The 23,025-nt window shown below is 43.1% G+C and overlaps 1 protein-coding gene across 2 annotated transcripts in view; it reads right to left on the reverse strand.

The window, feature by feature from the left end:
• FREM2 (FRAS1 related extracellular matrix 2) overlaps positions 1-22,534 on the reverse strand; it is a 160,941-nt gene extending 138,407 nt beyond the window's left edge. For both annotated transcript variants that reach the window (XR_003791775.1, XM_029210560.1), the window contains exons 1-2: positions 17,136-22,534; positions 4,996-5,085 (exon numbers count right to left, since the gene is read on the reverse strand). Coding sequence is in view for 1 of the 2 variants with exons in the window: in XM_029210560.1 (XP_029066393.1) it covers positions 4,996-5,085; positions 17,136-22,314 (5,269 nt within the window). In the remaining variant the exon portion in view is untranslated. The remainder of the gene's footprint in view (positions 1-4,995; positions 5,086-17,135) is intronic.
• Between the last annotated feature and the right edge of the window lie 491 nt (positions 22,535-23,025).

Raw genomic sequence — 23,025 nt, forward strand, 5'->3', positions numbered from 1 at the left:
CATTTTCATGGGTTTTTTTTGGGGGGCTGTGCCGTGCGGCTTGTGGGATTTTAGTTTCCTGACCAGGGACTGAACCTGGGCCCTCAGCAGTGAGAGCGCAGAGGCCTAACCAATGGACTACTGGGGAATTTGCTCAGGTTCTTCACTAATGTTCCAATAAATGTATTTCATTACTAAATGATCATTTGAAGAATTACAATATGACAATTTATAATTATGAATTTTAAGGGCTGCATAACACTTCCTGATGCAGATACCATTACTGAAAAGCTCTATTTTTATTGGCATTAGTAATTTCCAGATTGCTACTTTTCGCATGGTGACATACATGTGCCTACAAATGTTTGCTTCTGTTGAGCCCTGTCTCAAGTGGAATATTTTAGCCTTCTGTTTTTTTTTGTTTTTTGCTGTACGCGGGCCTCTCGCTGTTGTGGCCTCTCCTGTTGCGAAGCCCAGGCTCCGGACGCGCAGGCTCAGCGGCCATGGCTCACAGGCCCAGCCGCTCCGCGGCATTTGGGATCTTTCCAGACCAGGGCACGAACCCGTGTCCCCTGCATCGGCAGGCGGACTCTCAACAACTGCGCCACCAGGGAAGCCCTATTATAGCCTTCTTGACTTCATCTCCATATTCACAGATGTTTCTTCAACTTTATTTTCTCAGTTTACAACCTCACAAATAGTTTGGAAGTGTACCTGTTTCACCATAATCCCTGAAGTGAACTTCTAAAAACTTTCTTTGTAATTTAATTGATAAAATAATTATAAAATGGTACCTTTGTGACCAGCTAGAAGGGTGGGATAGGGAGGGTGGGAGGGAGGGAGATGCAGGAGGGAAGAGATATGGGGACATATGTGTATGTATAACTGATTCAAAGCAGAAACTAACACACTATTGTAAAGCAATCATACTCCAATAAAAACGTTAAAAAAAATGGTACCTTAAGGTTGATTTGATTTGTGTTTATTTCAACCTTAGAAAGAGTAAATTTTTTTCCACATGTAGGTAGAAAAATTACAGTGTGATACCAGGAAAGAATACTATAAATGTTAGGATGCAGTGACCTTTAAAGTATTCTAAAATAAAACTGTACACCCCAGAGGATGCAGAACTTTTTGTCTCTCAGCAGATCCTACTCTGACTTCATTCTCATCTATCAAACATGCCTAAAAAGTCAGTCTGGAGAACCCAGAAGAATTCAAGTATTCCTCCCTCTTACGTCAATCCTGAATAAGTGTCGAAGTCACTGTTTGAGGAAAGAATCTGGGATTCAAATTGGCCTGTAGCTGCCTGGTTATACAACTTGAAGGAGTTAGCTGTATCTGTGACTCAGTTTACTCACCTGCCACATATATGTATTTTTAACTGAGCTCGGAGCTATGAAGGCAAAATTGCATAAATGATAGTTCTCATAAAAGATCTAATGGAAAGAACCCTGACATATGAGGATCTGTGTGCATGTGTGTGTGTGTGTATACATGTGCTATATTAACCATTAACCACTTAATCATTAAGTCCAAGCACAGTAGAACTCTGAGGTGAAAATCCTGATGTTATCTATTCTTCAATTAGTGTATTCTTTAGTCCAGTCTTTTGGTAATTGCCCCAAAGCCCTCCAAACACTAAAAGGTAGTAACTCTGTCCTAAGCACCAATCCATAAGTCATGGGTGGTCTTAACCGGTTAGAACATTATAACAGGAGAATTCTGCGGCTAGCCAGGCTCTGATGATAATATAATTAAATCGAGAACAAGGGATTTTAGTTTCCTGTCCTCCTCAGCCTCCTCTCCTATTCTTGACTCCTGAAATTAAAAGCTATGTTTTATTTTTTTTATTTTTGCGGTACGCGGGCCTCTCACTGTTGTGGCCTCTCCCGTTGCAGAGCACAGGCTCCGGACGCGCAGGCCCAGCGGCCATGGCTCACGGGCACAGCCGCTCCCCGCCATGTGGGAGCCTCCCGGACCAGGGCACGAACCCGCGTCCCCTGCATCGGCAGGCGGACTCTCAACCACTGCGCCACCAGGGAAGCCCTATGTTTTATTTTTAATGTTATGTGAGGATTATATTTGCTCCAGTAATTTCCTTAGATAGTCACTGTCCTAAAATCAATCTGGTTGACTTGAAGAAAGTGATTTTTAGTGAGTTGGAGAGAGAATTGGCAGTAGAGAGTTGACTGATTTTATGCCATGGTGCCTTGACTTCCTTCTCAGATCTGAAATACTGAAGCATTTCATATATTTCATGGGAATGGTGTATGGATATGCTCACTATAATTGTATAAAGTAAATGATAATAAATGACTACAGCTGAATTCAGTAACTAAACCAACCCTCTGGTCCAAAAAGTCTGTCATCAAATGGATGAGAAGAGTCAGTAACCTTGAGGGAGCTCTGTTACTTCCTGGATGGATGGATGGATGTTTTTGGGGAAGTTACCTGGCTACTCGGAGACCTAGATCCTTCCAACTGAGAAACAAGGAGAATCCTTGTTCATAAGATTCAATCCTTGTATTACCTGACATAATTCCTGAGGCATACATATCTTGGAGAAGTGTCAAACGACATCACAAATGCATCTTCATAAACATGTCATCTAGTTCATGAAATTTACATTGCTACATTTGAAGATTTTGAAAATAAATGTTAATATTACAGTCTATAAAATAGGTCTTTTCTAGAGTATATTTTGATGAAATTGCTGACTGTACTACTAGAAGATCTAATAGCTAGGTCAGAAAAAATTAATAATTCTTAGTATAATATTTTTGTAGAGAGGAAGAATATCTTTATTTCTTCTTTTATCACAAATATTGCAAACATTTTTTTTTACTTCTGTTTAGCAAAATACCTCACACTTCCCAGGGAGGAGAATTTCATTCAAGATACTCTGTAAGTTTAAATAGTATTGCACTTCTCATTGATATATTAGAATATGTTACAAGAGACAATGCAAAAATCCTAAAAAAATAAGTATCAGATTGAAACTATTTTGAAATACATATATGACTTTTTATTTTTTAATCTTGCAGGTCTCCGTATTCTGTCAAAGGGAAGTTTTCTTGCATCAGGGAAATTAACATAAATTCTGTTCCACAGAGAGTTGCCAGAATCTGCCTGAGCCCCGTAAGTAATGCTAAGTCAGTGGGAGGAGAAGAGTAAAGGACAATATCTCTGGAATTTTTCCCTCTCACATGAAACTCTAGCTCTGAAAAAGCTCCCAAAATGATTTAGTTCCTATTTCCATAAACACAATCTTTTAGAGGCTCAGCCACTTTTTCAGCAAATCCAAAAATAAACCCAGTCTCTTCAACTAGTCACTCCTCACTTAATATTTTGAAATATGATACAGTATAGTGTTTTCCAAAGTTTGAATACAGACCAAAATTTTAAAGTAATTGCTACCATTCCATTCAGCTAAGGAAAGAAAAGTGCATAATAATACAGCATATATATCTATAAAAAGAAAGAAAAAGCAAAATGTATAAAAAAGTATAGGCTGTAATGTCTTGGAATTGTAGTCATTGGATTTCAAACATTTTTGGGGAATTTTAAAGAAAATCATACTTTTGCTATTGAGGTTTATTCAGTCACTCGGAAAGATATACATGGTGTTTGGAAACAAAGATTTAGTCCTTACATTTATATATATATATATATATGTATATATATATACACACATATATATAAAATATATATGTATATATATAAGACATTTGAATTATTTCAGAGTCTCACTCTAAAGTTTACTCGCAGTAGTATTTCCCATTTGGGAGCAAGATTCAACAAGCAGATTATTTTCTGATAAGTTGATTTCCTTCTCAGAACTTGGTTTCATACTAAGATTCATTTATCAATATGTAGAATACTAAAGTATGATTTGGTTGCTAAAAAAGTAAAGGCATTAAACTTATTAAATTTAGTTGAACCCAAGTTAACACACTTTTTTCTTTTTCCTCTCTGTCACACACCCAGCAGATGTCATTTTTCAGAGCTGTGATCCTGTTACATCCAACGACATTTTAAATAAGTGCTATTTAATGCTTCAAAAAAATAGGAAGGGTAAGCATGGAATCTTTCTGAGATAGATGACAGAAGACTGTGCGTTTTTATAAAGCATCGTAAGGAAACAGGTGACTGGATCACTTCTCCCTCTCTCTTCTCCCGCACACAGGACGCCTCATCTCCTGTGTCCTGTTCACACATTCTTCCTGAGGTTCTTTTCCTTCTCCCCACAGCAAGTGAGAACACAAACATCCTTATGATCAATCTAGAAGTGGCCAGCTCTCCTCCTAGGCTGCAGGTGGGGGAAGGGAGCTGAAGAGTGTGAGAGGCAGTCAGGGCTCTGGGGGAGCGATGACAATAAATTACCGAGGTGACTTAGATCCCAGGTCATAGTCTATTCTCTGCAGTATCCAGACTTCATCAAGGAAAAGCTGAGCTAGACCAAGTCACAAAATGCCCCAAACTAAGAAAACTAAGAAAATCATTAGACATACTGAGCTCGATACACATTTATTTAGCACTGATTTCTTGGTGAAGGTGATGTATGATCCACCAGCATTAGTCCACACAGCACCCAAGAAAATTAGAAAAAGGCACCCCCTTTGGGCAGACACACCTAGGTAGAACACATGGTTTGCAAGTGGGGCTGGGCTGGTCCCAACATCCTCTGGTGGCCTCAAGCAGACAGCTTTATGCAGAGTATAATCTGAACAACTGGACATGGGGATCCTATTTACATAGATCTTTCTCTTTAGTGCTTTACAAATCATAAGACAAGAATGATATAACTAGAACATGTATTTACAATCACTGCAGAGTAGTATTGTGTCAGACTGAGAATGTAAGATTTTCATGAGCAAATACCAACTTCACTCAGTACAAACTCAGGTGAGCGTAAACTGATACTGGATACCGATTCCCTGTAATAAAGTAGTCAAAGAGCAACGAATAAAAGTCACTCTCCTTGTTTAGAGTAACAGGAGAGTGAATACTTACCACCATCTTCAACTGTAAAATGGAATATGTCGCTTGTGGCATTAGCCCCTTCTCTCAAGACGTAGCATATTTTCATATCATCAATGTCAGCTAGAAAATAACCAAATAAGAAATGATTAATTACTAGGGCAACACTGGTGACTCATCATTTATGATAAATCCTATTGGCTATTACTTTTCTGAGCCATGTTTAGATCTCCTTCTTCTCCTAAGGGGAAGAGTGCTATCCTATTTCTCATATCTCTAAGCCCCTTGATTTCAGCTGTCCCTTGGAAATCTGATCCCTTACACAGATAGAATGCAAGAGCTAGGTTATAATAATAGCAAGGTGTTGCCCTTCCCAATGGTATTCGCATGTTCATGCACCAAAGGAGTGACTATCTAAATACGGAATGTCAGACTCCATGACAGGTGGAAAGGGAGATATTTTGAGGCATGGCAGATTTCCTGGCACTACTGAAATCACACCCTTTGCCTCCCTGTAGGACTGGCCCTAAGAGGAAAGAGGTTCCTCGGCTCTACCTCAGGCTAACTTTTCTTACCTCTCGTGGTATAGCAGGCTGTTTTTAAGCTCTCCAAATTTTTGAAAGGAAAAATGAAGAAAATCTTTTTTAAAAAAATCCCACGGATTGAAATTACTATCATGACCCAATGCCAAAGAGAACTTAGGAAACATCGAGTGAAAGCTGAAACCTTTATTCAGAGTGAAAAGTTATTCTGCCTCAGAAATGCTTTTTCTAATGCTTTCTATTCTAGCTATCAAATTCACTATAGTTTGTTTTCAGTGTTGACTAAAATACAATTTGAAAATTTATTCATCCATTTTATCAGTTTTTCTCCTTAATGATGCCACACAGACAACATAATAAAACAAACATCATTTTGTTCAGTGATACAGTAGACCTCTATTGGATCTGGGCCAATCAGCAAGTAGTTATTTCCAAGGTTACATAAAACCAAGATCATAGCTAAAAACTGCTTCAACAATAGTATGTGATATTTGTCTCGTGTGTGTTCTATGGTTTATTCATCTCCTAAGATCACTCATAAGTTCATGCTATGGAGTTTAAAGGCATTACATATAAGAAAATGATTTTACGGAGGGCTTCCGGGAAGATGGCGGAAGAGTAAGACGCGGAGATCACCTTCCTCCCCACAGATACACCACAAATACATCTACACGTGGAACAGCTCCTACAGAACACCTACTGAAGGCTCGCAGAAGACCTCAGACCTCCCAAAAGGCAAGAAACTCCCCATGTACCTCGGTAAGGCAAAAGAAAAAAGAAAAAACAGAGACAAAAGAATAGGGATGGGACCTGCACCAGTGAGAGGGAGCCGTGAAGGAGGAAAAGCGTCCAGACACTAGGAAGCCCCTTCGCTGGCGGAGACTGCGGGTGGCAGAGGGGGTAAGCTTCGGAGCCGCGGAGGAGAGCACAGCCACAGGGATGCGGAGGGCAAAGTGGAGAGATTCCCGCACAGAGGATCAGGGCCGACCGGCACTCACCAGCCCGAGAGGCTTCTCTGCTCCCCCGCCGGGGCGGGCGGGCCTGGGAGCTGAGGCTCAGCTTCGGTTGGAGCGCAGGGAGAGGACTGGGGTTGGCGGCGTGAACAGAGCCTGAAGGGGGTTAGTGCGCCACGGCTAGCCGGGAGGGAGTCCAGGAAAAGGTCTGGAGCTGCCGAAGAGGCAAGAGACTTTTTCTTCCCTCTTTGTTTCCTGGTGCGCGAGGAGAGGGGATTAAGAGCGCTGCTTAAAGGAGCTCCAGAGACGGGCGCGAGCCGCGGCTAAAAGCGCGGACCCCAGAGACGGGCAGGAGACGCTAAGGCTGATGCTGCTGCTGCCGCCAAGAAACCTGTGTGCGAGCGCCCGTCACTATCCACACACCCCTTCCGGGGAGCCTGTGCAGCCCGCCACTGCCAGGGTCCCGGGATCCAGGAACAACTTCCCCGGGAGAACGCACGGCGTGCCTCAGGCCGGCCTCTGCCGCCGCAGGCCCGCCCTGCACGCAGTGCCCCTCCCTACCCTCCAGCCTGAGTGAGCCAGAGACCCGAATCAGCTGCTCCTTTAACCCCCGTCCTGTCTGAGCGAAGAACAGACGCCCTCCGGCAACCTACACGCAGAGGCGGGGCCAAATCCAAAGCTGAGCCCCTGGGAGCTGTGAGAACAAAGAAGAGAAAGGGAAATCCCTCCCAGCAGCCTCAGAAGCAGCGGATTAAAGCTCCACAATCAACTCGATGTACCCTGCATCTGTGGAATACCTGAATAAACAACGAATCATCCCAAATTGAGGAGGTGGATTTTGAGAGCAAGATTTATGCTTCTTTCCCCTTTTCCTCTTTTTGTGAGTGTGTATGTTTATGCTTCTGTGTGAGATTTTGTCTGTATAGCTTTGCTTCCACCACTTGTCCTAGAGTTCTATCCGTCCGTTTTTTGTTTGTTTTTTAAATTCTTTATCTCTTAATAATTATTTTTTATGTTAATAACTTTATTATATTTTATCTTTATTTTATTTTACTTTATCTCCTTTCTTTTTTTCCTTCCTTCCCTCCTTCCTCCCTCCCTCCCTCCCTCCCTCCTTTCTTTCTTTCTTTCTTCTTCTACTAATTCTTTCTTTCTACTTTTTCTCCCTTTTATTCTGAGCTGTGTGGATGAAAGGCTCTTGGTGCTGCAGCCAGGAGTCAGTGTTGTGCCTCTGAGGTGGGAGAGCCAACTTCAGGACACTGGTCCACAAGAGACCTCCCAGCTCCACATAATATCAAACGGCGAAAATCTCCCAGAGATCTCCATCTCAACGACCAGCAAGCTACAGTGCTGGACACCCTATGCCAAACAACTAGCAAGACAGGAACACAACCCCACCCATTAGCAGAGAGGCTGCCTAAAATCATAATAAGTCCACAGACACCCCAAAACACACCACCAGACGTTGACCTGCCCACCAGAAAGACAAGATCCAGCCTCATCCACCAGAATACAGGCACTAGTCCCCTTCACCAGGAAGCCTACACAACCCACTGAACCAACCTTAGCCACTGGGGACAGACACCAAAAACAACGGGAACTACAAACCTGCAGCCTGCAGAAAGGAGACCCCAAACACAGTAAGATAAGCAAAATGAGAAGACAGAAAAACACACAGCAGATGAAGGAGCAAGATAAAAACCCACCAGACCTAACAAATGAAGAGGAAATAGGCAGTCTACCTGAAAAAGAATTCAGAATAATGATAGTAAAGATGATCCAAAATCTTGGAAATAGAATAGACAAAATGCAAGAAACATTTAACAAGGATCTAGACGAACTAAAGATGAAACAAACAATGATGAACAACACAATAAATGAAATTAAAAATACTCTGGATGGGATCAATAGCAGAATAACTGAGGCAGAAGAATGGATAAGTGACCTGGAAGATAAAATAGTGGAAATAACTACTGCAGAGCAGAATAAAGAAAAAATAAGGAAAATAACTGAGGACAGTCTCAGAGACCTCTGGGACAACATTAGAATTATAGGGGTTCCAGAAGAAGAAGAGAAAAAGAAAGGGACTGAGAAAATATTTGAAGAGATTATAGTTGAAAACTTCCCTAATATGGGAAAGGAAATAGTTAATCAAGTCCAGGAAGCACAGAGAGTCCCATACAGGATAAATCCAAGGAGAAATACGCCAAGGCACATATTAATCAAACTATCAAAAATTAAATACAAAGAAAATATATTAAAAGCAGCAAGGGAAAAACAACAAATAACACACAAGGGAATCCCCATAAGGTTAACAGCTGATCGTTCAGCAGAAACTCTGCAAGCCAGAAGGGACTGGCAGGACATATTTAAAGTGATGAAGGAGAAAAACCTGCAACCAAGATTACTCTACCCAGCAAGGATCTCATTCAGATTTGATGGAGACATTAAAACCTTTACAAACAAGCAAAAGCTGAGAGAGTTCAGCACCACCAAACCAGCTTTACAACAACTGCTAAAGGAACTTCTCTAGGCAAGAAGCACAAGAGAAGGAAAAGACCTACAATAACGAACCCAAAACAATTAAGAAAATGGGAATAGGAACATACATATCAATAATTACCTTAAATGTAAATGGACTAAATGCTCCCACCAAAAGACACAGATTGGCGGAATGGATACAAAAACAAGACGCATATATTTGCTGTCTACAAGAGACCCACTTCAGACCTAGAGACACATACAGACTGAAAGTGAAGGGATGGAAAAAGATATTTAATGCAAATGGAAATCAAAAGAAAGCTGGAGTAGCAATTCTCACATCAGACAAAATAGACTTTAAAATAAAGACTATTACAAGAGACAGAGAAGGACACTACATAATGATCAAGGGATCGATCCAAGAAGAAGATATAACAATTGTAAATATTTATGCACCCAACATAGGAGCACCTCAATACATAAGGCAAATACTAACAGCCATAAAAGGGGAAATCGACAGGAACACATTCATAGTAGGGGACTTTAACACCCCACTTTCACCAATGGACAGATCATCCAAAATGAAAATAAATAAGGAGACACAAGCTTAAAATGATACATTAAACAAGATGGACTTAATTGATATTTATAGGACATTCCATCCAAAAACAACAGAATAAACATTTTTCTCAAGTGCTCATGGAACATTCTCCAAGATAGATCATATCTTGGGTCACAAATCAAGCTTGGTAAATTTAAGAAAATTGAAATTGTATCAAGTATCTTTTCTGACCACAACACTATGAGACTAGATATCAATTACAGGAAGAGATCTGTAAAAAATACAAACACATGGAGGCTAAACAATACACTACTTAATAACGAACTGATCACTGAAGAAATCAAAGAGGAAATTAAAAAATACCTAGAAACAAATGACAATGGAGACACGACGACCCAAAATCTATGGGATGTAGCAAAAGCAGTTCTAAGAGGGAAGTTTATAGCAATACAATCCTACCTTAAGAAAGAGGAAACATCTCGAATAAACAACGTAACCTTGCACCTAAAGCAATTAGAGAAAGAAGAACAAAAAAACCCCAAAGTTAGCAGAAGGAAAGAAATCATAAAAATCAGATCAGAAATAAATGAAAAAGAAATGAAGGAAACGATAGCAAAGATCAATAAAACTAAAAGCTGGTTCTTTGAGAAGATAAACAAAATAGATAAACCATTAGCCAGACTCATCGAGAAAAAAAGGGAAAAGACTCAAATCAATAGAATTAGAAATAAAAAAGGAGAAGTAACAACTGACACTGCAGAAATACAAAAGATCATGAGAGATTACTACAAGCACCTCTATGCCAATAAAATGGACAACCTGGAAGAAATGGACAAATTCTTAGAAATGCACAACCTGCCAAGACTGAATCAGGAAGAAATAGAAAATATGAACAGACCAATCACAAGCACTGAAATTGAAACTGTGATTAAAAATCTTCCAACAAACAAAAGCCCAGGACCGGATGGCTTCACAGGTAGATCTATCAAACATTTAGAGAAGAGCTAACACCTATCCTTCTCAAACTCTTCCAAAATATAGCAGAGGGAGGAACACTCCCAAACTCATTCTAGGAGGCCACCATCACCCTGATACCAAAACCAGACAAGGATGTCACAAAGGAAGAAAACTACAGGCCAATATCACTGATGTACATAGATGCAAAAATCCTCAACAAAATACTAGCAAACAGAATCCAACAGCACATTAAAGGGATCATACACCATGATCAAGTGGGGTTTATTCCAGGAATGCAAGGATTCTTCAATATACGCAAATCAATCAACATGATACACCATATTAAGAAATTGAAGGAGAAAAACCATATGATCATCTCAATAGATGCAGAGAAAGCTTTCGACAAAATTCAACACCGATTTATGATAAAAAACCCTGCAGAAAGCAGGCATGGAGGGAACTTTCCTCAACATAATAAAGGCCATATATGACAAACCCACAGCCAACATTGTCCTCAATGGTGAAAAACTGAAAGCATTTCCACTAAGATCAGGAAAAAGACAAGGTTGCCCACTCTCACCACTCTTATTCAACATAGTTTTGGAAGTTTTAGTCACAGCAATCAGAGAAGAAAAGGAAATAAAAGGAATCCAAATCGGAAAAGAAAAAGTAAAGCTGTCACTGTTTGCAGATGACATGATACTATACATAGAGAATCCTAAAGATGCTACCAGAAAACTACGAGAGCTAATCAATGAATTTAGTAAAGTAGCAGGATACAAAATTAATGCACAGAAATCTCTGGCATTCCTCTACACTAATGATGAAAAATCTGAAAGTGAAATCAAGAGAACACTCCCATTTACCATTGCAACAAAAAGAATAAAATATCTAGGAATAAACCTACCTAAGGAGACAAAAGACCTGTATGCAGAAAATTATAAGACACTGATGAAAGAAATTAAAGATGATACAAATAGATGGAGAGATATACCGTGTTCCTGGATTGGAAGAATCAACATTGTGAAAATGACTCTACTACCCAAAGCAATCTACACATTCAATGCAATCCTTATCAAACTACCACTGGCATTTTTCACAGAATTAGAAAAAAAACTTTCACAATTTGTATGGAAACACAAGGAACCCGAATAGCCAAAGCAATCTTGAGAACGAAAAACGGAGCTGGAGGAATCAGGCTCCCTGACTTCAGACTATACTACAAAGCTACAGTAATCAAGACAGTATGGTACTGGCACAAAAACAGAAATATAGATCAATGGAACAGGATAGAAAGCCCAGAGATAAACCCACGCACATATGTTCACCTTATCTTTGATAAAGGAGGCAGGAATGTACAGTGGAGAAAGGACAGCCTCTTCAATAAGTGGTGCTGGGAAAACTGGACAGGTACATGTAAAAGTATGAGATTAGATCACTCCCTAACACCATAGACAAAAATAAGCTCAAAATGGATTAAAGACCTAAATTTAAGGCCAGAAACTATCAAACTCTTAGAGGAAAACATAGGCAGAACACTCTATGACATAAATCACAGCAAGATCCTTTTTGACCCACCTCCTAGAGAAATGGAAATAAAAACATTTTATAAACAAATGGGACCTAATGAAACTTCAAAGCTTTTGCACGGCAAAGGAAACCATAAACAAGACCAAAAGACAACCCTCAGAATGGGAGAAAATATTTGCAAATGAAGCAACCGACAAAGGATTAATCTCCAAAATTTATAAGCAGCTCATGCAGCTCAATAACAAAAAACCAAACAACCCAATCCAAAAATGGGCAGAAGACCTAAATAGATATTTCTCCAAAGAAGATATACAGACTGCCAACAAACATATGAAAGAATGCTCAACATCGTTAATCATTAGAGAAATGCAAATCAAAACTACAATGAGATATCATCTCACACCAGTCAGAATGGCCATCATCAAAAAATCTAGAAACAATAAATGCTGGAGAGGGTGTGGAAAAAAGCGAACGCTCTTGCAGTGCTGGTGGGAATGTCAATTGATACAGCCACTGCAAATAGAATTACCATATGACCCAGCAATCCCACTACTGGGCACATACCTTGAGAAAACCATAATTCAAAAAGAGTCATGTACCAAAATATTCATTGCAGCTCTATTTACAATAGCCCGGAGATGGAAACAACTTAAGTGTCCATCATCGGATGAATGGATAAAGATGTGGCACATATATATAATGGAATATTACTCAGCCATAAAAAGAAACGAAATTGAGCTATTTGTAATGAGGTGGATAGACCTAGAGTCTGTCATACAGAGTGAAGTAAGTCAGAAAGAGAAAGACAAATACCGTATGCTAACACATATATATGGAATTTAAGAAAAAAAAAATGTCACGAAGAAGCTAGGGGTAAGACAGGAATAAAGACACAGACCTACTAGAGAATGGACTTGAGGATATGCGGAGGGGGAAGGGTAAGCTGTGACAAAGCAAGAGAGAGGCATGGACATATATACACTACCAAACGTAAGGTAGATAGCTAGTGGGAAGCAGCCGCATAGCACAGGGAGATCAGCTCGGTGCTTTGTGACCACCTAAGGGGTGGGAGGGAGATGCAAGAGGGAGGAGATATGGGGATCTATGTATATGTATACCTGATTCACTTTGTTATACAGCAGAAACTAACACACCATTGTGAAGCAATTATACTCCAATAAAGATGTAAAAAAAAAAAAAAAGAAAATGATTTTATGAAAGAATAGTATCAAGTGATGCAAAGTATTAGAATCAACAAATTACTCCATGAATTTCTATAGCTCCGCTTTACAGATGTGAAACATATGATCTACCTTGGCTCACACAGTTTTGGAAGGTGACTTGCTTACAATCAGACATTTGAGGAGGAGGGGAATATCTGATTTAATAGTTAATAGTACCTTCTTGTTAATAGAGATACCTAAAGGTGAAGCAAGTTCAAGATGTGTTGTTCTCCCTTAGCATTTCTTTTCTAACTCTACTGTAATCTCCCCAAATTCTGCCTCTTTCTGCATGGCTGCCTTTTGTAGAAGATTAAAAATTTCTTTTTCCAATCTGTTTTTTGTTTCCACAGTCCTTTGCTCAGGATCTTACATTCAGTAAAGGCTCAAATATTTGTTACATCTAAAATGAAAGAGCCCGGAGTTCTCGTGGTCCACACCTGCATCTCTCCCTTCGAATGGATGATGTCTCTCTGGGGGTAATGAAGCCCCCTGCACTGCTCTTTACCTGTTTTCTCTTACAACTCTTAACTTTTACAACCTTTAAATTATCGGTTTAGGAATGAAGTGAACTCTGCTCTGACTATAGGTCCTTAACATAAAGACAACATCCTCCGGTCATGTGGGGAAGACCTTTGTCCAATGTTCCCATTTCTTCTTTAATTCTATAAGAAAATCTAAAGGCTCCACTATAGGAAAAACAACAACAACAATACCCAATCCCTGTATCAATGTTTTCTAAGCAGAAACTATCGTACTTGGGAGATAGTTTCATTGAAATAAAATACCTCTTCAAGACTGATTTTTAAGAACTTTTCTTTTTTAAAGTAATGAGAACATGAATTCAATTATAAGACATTCAGGTGTCAAATTTTCTCTCCAAGTTAGGCCTAGGCTATTGATTAGATGAAACAAACTACAACCCTTTTCATAATTCTGTTAATAATGCATTGTTCGAAAGGGGGGCTTTTAAAAAATCTCAAGTGAGTAAAGACTTTGATCATAACACTGTTATTCTACCGGTACCTCTAAAAATAACAAAACACACTATAAATATACATATAAACACTTGCTTCTTAAGGCACAGAAGTATTAGGAAGATAAAAACCTCAGCCAAAATGTTATTTTCTTTCAGTAAACATCTAACAATTAACTAGATTTTCTTCTCATTGTTAAACATGCATCAAATTTATTTCAGTTTATCTACATAATCATTCCATGTTTTATTTTTTTTTTAATTCTAAATTCATTAACATTCCTGGTAGTCACACCCTGGCTACCTTTGGGAAATTTCTGAACTTGATTTCTAAATTATCTCCCACAAGATATTATTATGTATTTATTGTAGAGAAAAAAATCCAGGTACTTGAGACAAGTGATTTAGATGTGGGGTGGAGAGAGCAGGGAAGGGCACCTTGAGAAACAGCAAAATTTGAAATAACTAAATAATTTCCTTAATTTGTCTAATTCTACCTTGTTTACTTTTCCTAATAGTGAAATTTAATGTTTTAGAAATATTTTTTTTTTCTCCTAGGGACCATTTAGTCAATTTATTTGGCAATAGCCTTCCCAAGCCATATGTGCTAAGTGGACTTAATTCAGTGCATTGAAAATCCATCAAAATATAGTTCATCTCATCCCTTCAAGATAAAACAAAAACAAAGAAAAAGACAGTACAGTCCTCACTTTAGTCACTGCTTTTAGTTTCTCTACTGTAAGAGCAGCCTTGGTAGCTCTATAATGGAGGTTTCTCCATTTTTACTCACTTATCTAATCTCCATAAATAACTCCTATGAACCAAACTCCAGCCTCAACTTGTTGTAATGAGTCCTGTCTGATTAAATACCAACAATTTTCCTAGTCAACATTTGGGTTCTTATTGGAACGTGATGATTTCTTTTAAAATGTAACCTTAAAAATTTATCTTCACTTTTTATAATAAACTCATAGCTACTCTATATTTACAAATGACTATAAAAAGTAATCATGGTGATGTCAAGTCAGTGACAGATAGAGCAACAGCCTGTAATGAAATAGCAGAATTTTATGGCTCAATATTTAGGAAATAATATTCCAATATTTTGAGCTGTTGGACTTGGTCCATAGAATTTAAATTAAATCATTTGCTTATTTTCCTTCTTTTTTTAAAAAAAAAAATCTCTAAAATCAGGTTATATTTTCTCATCAGAGGAGTCGTTTGAAGTAACATTTTCAATCCTGTAAAGAATATCCTTTCCATATTCCTTTCATCCGCTTTACTTTCCATGAAAATAAACCAGTCTAAGATTGCATGCATTTCTACCCTCAGAAAGCCTTCACACAAAAGTTTCCTGCTGGTCTGGCATGACACTGGCACTCTGAAGTTTTCCTGTCCCTGCAAGCCCTAGGATATAGTCAGGCTTTCAGCCAAGAATCAGGAGGTTGGAGTGTAGGGCTATTTGCCAGCATCTAAAACAGAGAAGCAGTTTACTTTAACACTACACTTTGCAACATCCATGTTTATTAAAGCATTTGTTATCTAAGAGCACAACACTGCTGCAGGAAAAGAACACTCCCCCTGGGAAGCCCTGGGGTTTAACTCCATCTGGTTTCCATTCTGACAAGGGTGAGATTTTCATGAAAGCAACCCAAAGCTCTTTGTAATGAAAGTCGCACGTTCTAGAAAACAGAGCTCTAACTCCCAAGCCAGCAGATTGAATGGGCTTCTCCCTTTAGTCACTGAGTAACTCTGTGCAGGTCACCTGCCCTTCCTGTCTCAGATTCTGTCCACACACAAAGAAAACTGAGGTTACAAAAATGCTTTAGTCTCAAGGATGCAGATGCTTCAGGCAACGGTGTTGGTTATTGTGTTTGAAACAGGGCAGAGAGGAGGTTTGAAATGAGAAAATTTCTTCCTTCTACTACTAATCTTGTTAACATATCTGCAGGTTCTTAACAATGACGTGGTTGTATATTTTGGCGGTGGACTTATTGTCTTCTTATACATCATTAAGAATACTTTCTTTTCTTGTGTGGATTGTTGTAGCATGCCTTGTACATATAATCATTCTAAATCTAGACAGGTGTTTACCTCTTACATCTTTGGACTGGTGTTAGCCTAAGTCATAAAATCTTAGAAAAATTATAAAATCTACAAAGTAAATATAAATACATCTTTTTATTTTCGTTACAAAGTTTCTAACAACTATACCAGACTTAGAACAAATCCTCTAAAAAAGCAATCAAAATAATATAAATTTGAAGGTTCTATTTGAATGGTGGGTGATGATAATGATAATGTGGATATATAGAATTTAGAAAGCACATCTTTCTCTAAGATGCTAACATGCTTCATGAACTGTGTGCAGCATATAAAACAGGCTGCTCAGAGGACGGGTGTGGCTAACAGAGCAGAACTGGAAAGCCTGCTTTAAATTTAAATTCACCAAAGTCGAGCTCCTCCTTTGACAATTTAGCTTGTATTCTCAAAATACGATACTCCTTCTAATAAAGGTCACTGCAGTAGGACATATGGCAAGAAGGGAGCTGTTCTCCCAGGAAAGAGAGTCCCTGTATTTTCACCTCCCCTTCATTTCCCTTCTCTTCCCTTCCCTTCCCTTGGACTCTAATTTGATGCTCTATTTACAAAGTTCTCAGTGACAGCCATATCTCAAGAAATAAGACTTGGAGTGCCCTTTTTTTTTTTTTTTTTTTTGCGTTATGCGGGCCTCTCACTGTTGTGGCCTCTCCCATTGCGGAGCACAGGCTCCGGATGCACAGGCTCAGCGGCCATGGCTCACGGGCCTAGCCGCTCTGCGGCATGTGGGATCTTCCCAGACCGGGGCACGAACCCATGTCCCCTGCATCGGCAGGCGGACTCTCAACCACTGTGCCACCAGGGAAGCCCTGGAGTGCCCTTTGATTCTAAAGAAAGAAAAGTGAACCATACCTTGTGTAAACTGAGTCACACTGTGGTTGCCTTGGCCCAGGTTGAGGAGATATCCATGTCGAGGGGCCTCCGTCACAATAAACCTGAGAGAAAAACGTAAGCTGTCTCTGTCCTCCACTTTCAATACTTTTCTTGTGATCATGAACCCCAAGTGGCCTGTGGCCAGAGGGCGAAGTGTAGAAGCCCCTTTGTTCACTGCAATTTGGGGGACACTATTGTCAACAGCTAAGATCTGGATCTTCATCACTTGGGGTCTTCTTGTTTCAAATACTGTATCAGGGAAAACATAGAACTCTGTATGGGAACCATCAGTCACCATGAAGGAGAAGCTGTCTTCACTTGACTCGGTGCCATCATGTCTGTAGCTGATTAAGTTTTCATTCAAGTCTTGCTTGGTAAAAATCATGGCGGGTCTGGTATTGTTGAATAGGAGTTGACCGTGAACAGGCACCTGGGTGATAGTGAATTTCAAGAGTTTGTCTGGAGTATCTCTGTCTTCCACAGTGAGTTCAAAGGGAGTAATCAGCTTGTTTTCTCCTTCGCTGACAACCAGGTTATGGATGGTGACCACTGGCTTTTTGTTGTCCACATCACTGATGGAGATACGGAATGTCCGGAAGACGGGGTTACGTCCGTCAGTGACTTGAAACTCAAAGCTGTCCATCTTCACCTCATCATCAGCTGTGTGGATGTAGTAGATTTTGTTGCCAGCCAGTTGGAGCTGAGTGAAGGATGTGATGGATACTCCCGGTTGGTCTGTGCCTTCTAAGTGACCTCTCACGGGAGCCCTGGTGATGGTAAAAACTAAGTTTTCATCAGGACTGTTCAAGTCACTAGTGCTTAGTAGGTCTGTTGTGAGGGTGACCTTACCACCTTCTTTCAAAGACACTCCCTTACTTATCACATCAGGGAAGACAATGTCAAGGCTCCCAATAGACACATAAAAGTAACGATCTATAAGGGCATTTATTCCATCAGTCACATCAAATTTAATTAGATCCCGAATGCCCTCTTGCCCAAAATGGACGTACTGAATTAAGTTCCTGTCCACTTCATCCTGGGTAAAATTCATGCCCAGTGTGATATTTTCAAAGACGCCTATAGGTTTTTGTCTCTGTAATAAGCCATGTCCTGGCCCATAACGAATAATATAAACCAAGGATTCGTCTTCAGAATCTAAATCAGTTGCCATTAATATTTTGTTGTTGATAATTTTGGTTTCCCCAATTTCTATTTCCAGTCCATTATTGATGGCCATTCTGGGGGTCTCATCATCGACAGGGATAATCATAATGATGACCATCTTTTCCACAGAGTGCTTACCATCTGTTAGTTTAATCATGAAACTGTCTTCCGGAGTCTCAGAGTCATCGTGCTCATAAATAATGCTGGAACTCTCTATGATCTGGTCCAAGGTGAAGCTTTCAACCAAAACCGTGCCATTTATCAGCTGGTTCAGGATGTGACCGTGGGTAGGAAACTTGGTAACAGTGAAAGTTAAATCATCTGGGGGCACATCGGCATCAGCAGCATTGAGGATGGGCGTATCGACCACCAGACTCATGCCTTCCATCACCATAAATTCTCTCACAAATATTTCTGGCTGTTCATCATTGGTGGGAATGATTATGATGGGGAAAAAATGTCTCTCTGAAAAGTTAATGCCATCAGAACAACGAAATATAAATCTGTCTTCCACCGGTTCTACTCCTTTATGGACACTCTGGACGTAGTTTATATGACCCTGCCTGAGATCTTTCAGAGTGAAAGCACTTATGGCAATTCCTGATCTTGATTTTTCAGAGCCTGGGGCTGGAGAGATGTTCTCCACGTAACCTGAGGTAGGCTGAATACCTATGGTGCACAAGATGTCATCAGTGAGGGAATCGGTATCTTCAGCACTTATGTGCATTGAGGTTATAACACTTTTATCACCTTCCATCACTATAAACCGTTCACCTACAGCAATTTCTGGGGCCTGGCTGTCAACAGGGAGGATGGTCACCCACACGGTAACTCCTTGGATAGTGTTACCACCTATTCTCCATTCTTGAGACATAGCTGACAGACTCAGGTTGAAAGAGTCCTCCTTGGGCAATAGACCTATCTCCCCGCTAGTGTGGGCGTAAACGACTGAGCCCTCCAAGATGTCCCTTTGGGTAAACTGCTCTGCTGGAACTCCATTGACCAGGATTTCTCCACATAAGGGTGGATCTTCCAGGAGGAAAGTCAACATCAAATCATCAGTGTCTTCATCGGTCCCCTTGATAACACTGGCAGTGATCTCAGTAGCCCCATTTTCTAGAACATCTAGATAGGACCCCAGAGTGCCTGCAGGAAGGCTCAGCATGGGCACCTCATCATCCACCGGCCTGACATTCACTCTGAGAGTGATGGGCACCACATGGTGTCTGTCGCTGACCTCCAAGGAGCAACTATCAGTCAGAGATTCATCCCCATTATGGGCATAGGAAATCCGACCCTGTTTTATGTCCTCTAAGTGGAAAATCCCATCTACACTCAGGATCTGTCCAGACATCCTCATGTGGCCATGTTTGGGTGCCTGTGTGAGAGTGAAAGTGATGTGGGCCACATCAGTGTCTATATCATTCACACTCAACTCAGTCTCACTCAGGATGTGGTGGCCCTTTTCCTGAATAGTGAAGCCAGTGTTGAGGATCTCAGGTGGCTGGTTGTCCACTGGCTGCAAGTAAAGGGTGAAAGTCCCTGGAGCCACATTCCCAGCTCGGTCCTCCACCTGGAATTGGAACTGGGCCACTCGGGCAGCCACTCCCAGTTCTTGATCTGGAGGTCTGTAAGCAATTTTATGGTGGTTGACCTGGGCTTGTGTAAAATGGGCCACCACCACTGAAGGGTTGTCAGTCAGGACCAAGGTTCCCAGTGGGGCTGGTGAGTGGTTTTTATCTGTGTCCATTGGGGGCTGTGTCACCGTGTAGCGTAGTTCTCGGTCGTCTGTGTCCAGGTCAGTGTAGTGCAGCCACTTCTTCCTCAGCGGTGTGAGCTGGGATTCCTGTACCACCATCCGAAGGGGACAGCCGCTGCCCAACTCTGGAGGGAGGCGATCCACGGGATGAATGCGTATCACAAACCTCTGTAGCCCAGACCTGTTAGGGGGGTCATGGTTATCCTGGACTCGAAATGTGAACTGGTCCATTACTGGCCCAGGACTGTGAGGCCCAGTGTGCCTGTAGAAAAGCCTCCCCTCCGTTATGTCTCGCTGCCGCCACTCTGTCACTGTTTTCTCATAGAACACTCCCTGTTTTCTCCAAGGGCCCCTGATCAGCATCTCTTCCTCCTGGGGAGGATGGGTTTGACGGAGAAGCAGATGCCCTGTAGTTGAGGAGGGCGACTCTAGCACAAAAAGCAGCAGACAGTCATCTGAGTCCATGTCAGCTGCGCTTAGAGCTTGGGGCAGGATGGGCACGGTTTCACCCTCTGCCAGTGTCAGCCCCGTGTTGGCATTGAGGACTGGCGGCTGGTCATCCACAGGCACTAAGGTGACAGGGAACAGGAACTGCACCTGGTGTCTGCGCCCTCCATCCACCATTCGAAGCACGAGGTTGTCACTTAGGGAGCCATCTTTGTCATCGTGGTGGTAGACCACTTGGCCGGCTGCCAGCTCAGCTACCGTAAATGTCTTAGGGGCAGAGTTGCCGCTTGAGGCACCCAGGAGGGCAAGGTGACCATGCCGGAGGCCAGCCACCACCTCCAACTGTACTGCCTCTAGGTCATCCTCATCACTGATGACCAGGTTCTGTGGTCCACTGCCTGCAGGGCCGGTGAGGGGCCGAGACTGGCCCTCATAGAGAATGAGCCCAGTGTTCCGGGTGACCACTGGAGCCAGTGTGTTCATGGGCTTCACCACCACCATGAAGGCAAAAGGCTCTGAAGCTGCTCCTTCTGGGTCCACTACCTCCAGCTCCAGTTCAAAGAGACGCTCCTGGTCGGAGTCCTCAGAGGGGGGCTGATAGGCAATCTTCAGGAGGTGCAAATCCCTCTGAGTGAAGGAGGAGAGGGGCAGACTGCGATCATCAGTGCTCACCAGGTAGCCCTGGCCAGGCTGGAAAGGAGAGGTGAGATTGAAGATCAACAAGTCGGGGGTAGACTCAGCATCCTCGGCTGCCAACAAGTCCGGCGTCAGGGCGGTCAGTACAAACTGCTCCACCTCCATCATCATCATGGCCACAAAGCTGGGCTTGGGTGCAGTGTTCTCAGCCCCTCCTCGGATTCGCACCAATACTTGGAAGTGCTCGCGTTTCAAAGCAGGGCTGCCCACAGGAGACCCTCGTGAACGCAGCTCCACCACCATGGGCACCCAGTCCCTGTTTGGAGAACGACTGGGGGCCGTGTGGCGGTAGCGCACGCCTAGCTCCTGGAAAGCTTTGCAGTCCATCAGGAGCGGCTCCTGGGTGCCCGCCTCGCCGGCACGTCCCGGGACTGACGGGTAGTGAAGGAGTTCCCCGTAGCGAGGCAGCGCGCCCAAGCCCGAAAGGATGCCCACGCGACACTCTTCAGCCTCGGGCTGGTAGGCGAATTCCAAGGTCCGAGCGTCCAGGGCATTGCTGGTGCCCAGCAGCTCCTCCACGACCAGGGGCAAGTTCCGAGTTACAACCTCCAGTTGGGTGAAGACTACCTCCACCTCCAGCACCAAGGGTAGCACTGCCGCCCCTCCCGGCGCGTCGTAGCGGAGCTGCAGCCGGACCCGATCCCGCGACGGGCTGCGCGCGCCCAAGTGCGAGTAGCGCACCTCGCCAGCGCCGAAGTCGCACGGGAAGCGCTTGGGACTCAGACGGCCGGGCCGCTGGGCCAGCGCATCGTTGTCTAGCACGGTCACTACGCAGCGATCCCCCGGCTGCACCTGCAGCACCAGGTCCTGCAGCGGATCCAGCCAGACCTCACGGCCGAAGGGCACCCGGAGCCCGCGGTTCGCCGGCACTATGGCCTCTTCGGAGGGGACTCCTGCAACGCCCGCGAGATCCGGGGACAGCAACGCCCGGCCGGGGTCAGGGGGCTGTGCCCGGACGCGGCTTACCAGTGACAGGAGAAGCAAAAACAGCAGCACCAGCCGGGGCCGCGGCGGAGGCAACAGCTGAGAGGTGGTGGGGTTAGCTGCGTGGCGCGCGCGGGCGGTGATCCCGGGGGTCCGGGCTGCGTGCATGGTCCGGATGTTAGCGCTCGGACGGGTCGCCCTGAGAGCGCAGTCAGTCCCAGTCCGGGGCAGGTGGTAAGAGAGCCCTCCGGAAAGTGCCAGGAACTCCGCACGGCGTCCGGGGGTTCCTGCTGTAGCCGAGGCTGGACCAGAAGGATGGGAAAGAGGCTCGGCACGGTCCCCGGAGCTGCCGGGGAGGCTAAACCGTCCCGGCCGGTCCAGCTCCGCAGCTCGCGTCTCAGTCGAGCGGAGAACTGAGTCCCTGCACTCCTCCCTCCCAGGGCCCGGGACCCTGAGCTTTGAGGGAAATCCCTCCCCTCGCACCCCCTTACTCCAGTCCTCCCAGGAGGCCAATCGTCGGTCCCGGGAGGAGGCCCCGAGACGAGGGTTGGGTAGCGACTTCTGCCAATCAGCTCCTAGGGGCGGAGGCCGGGAAACCGCGCGGAGGGGAGGAGATAGAACGCGCGACGCGTTCTCCTGGAAGTGAGGGCGCTAGCTCCGCACTGCACTGCTGGGGTTGCGGCTCTCCAGCCCCAGAGCCGGAACACGCCGCCGAGCTAGATTCACTTTTCCAGCTGCCTGCGATCCAGCAATACCCCCGTTTTAGCTCCCATCCCCCCAATTCAATGGGATCCCGCGCAGGGAATGCTTATTTCTCACTGTAACTTGCGAACAAACCCGAGGGGAAAGTTAGACCCAACGTGGCTCGAGTGTGAATCA

Source organism: Monodon monoceros, unplaced genomic scaffold (genome assembly GCF_005190385.1).
Source record: "Monodon monoceros isolate NGI ecotype Baffin Bay Population unplaced genomic scaffold, NGI_Narwhal_1 Super_Scaffold_8, whole genome shotgun sequence".
Classification (NCBI taxonomy): Eukaryota; Metazoa; Chordata; class Mammalia; order Artiodactyla; family Monodontidae; genus Monodon; species Monodon monoceros.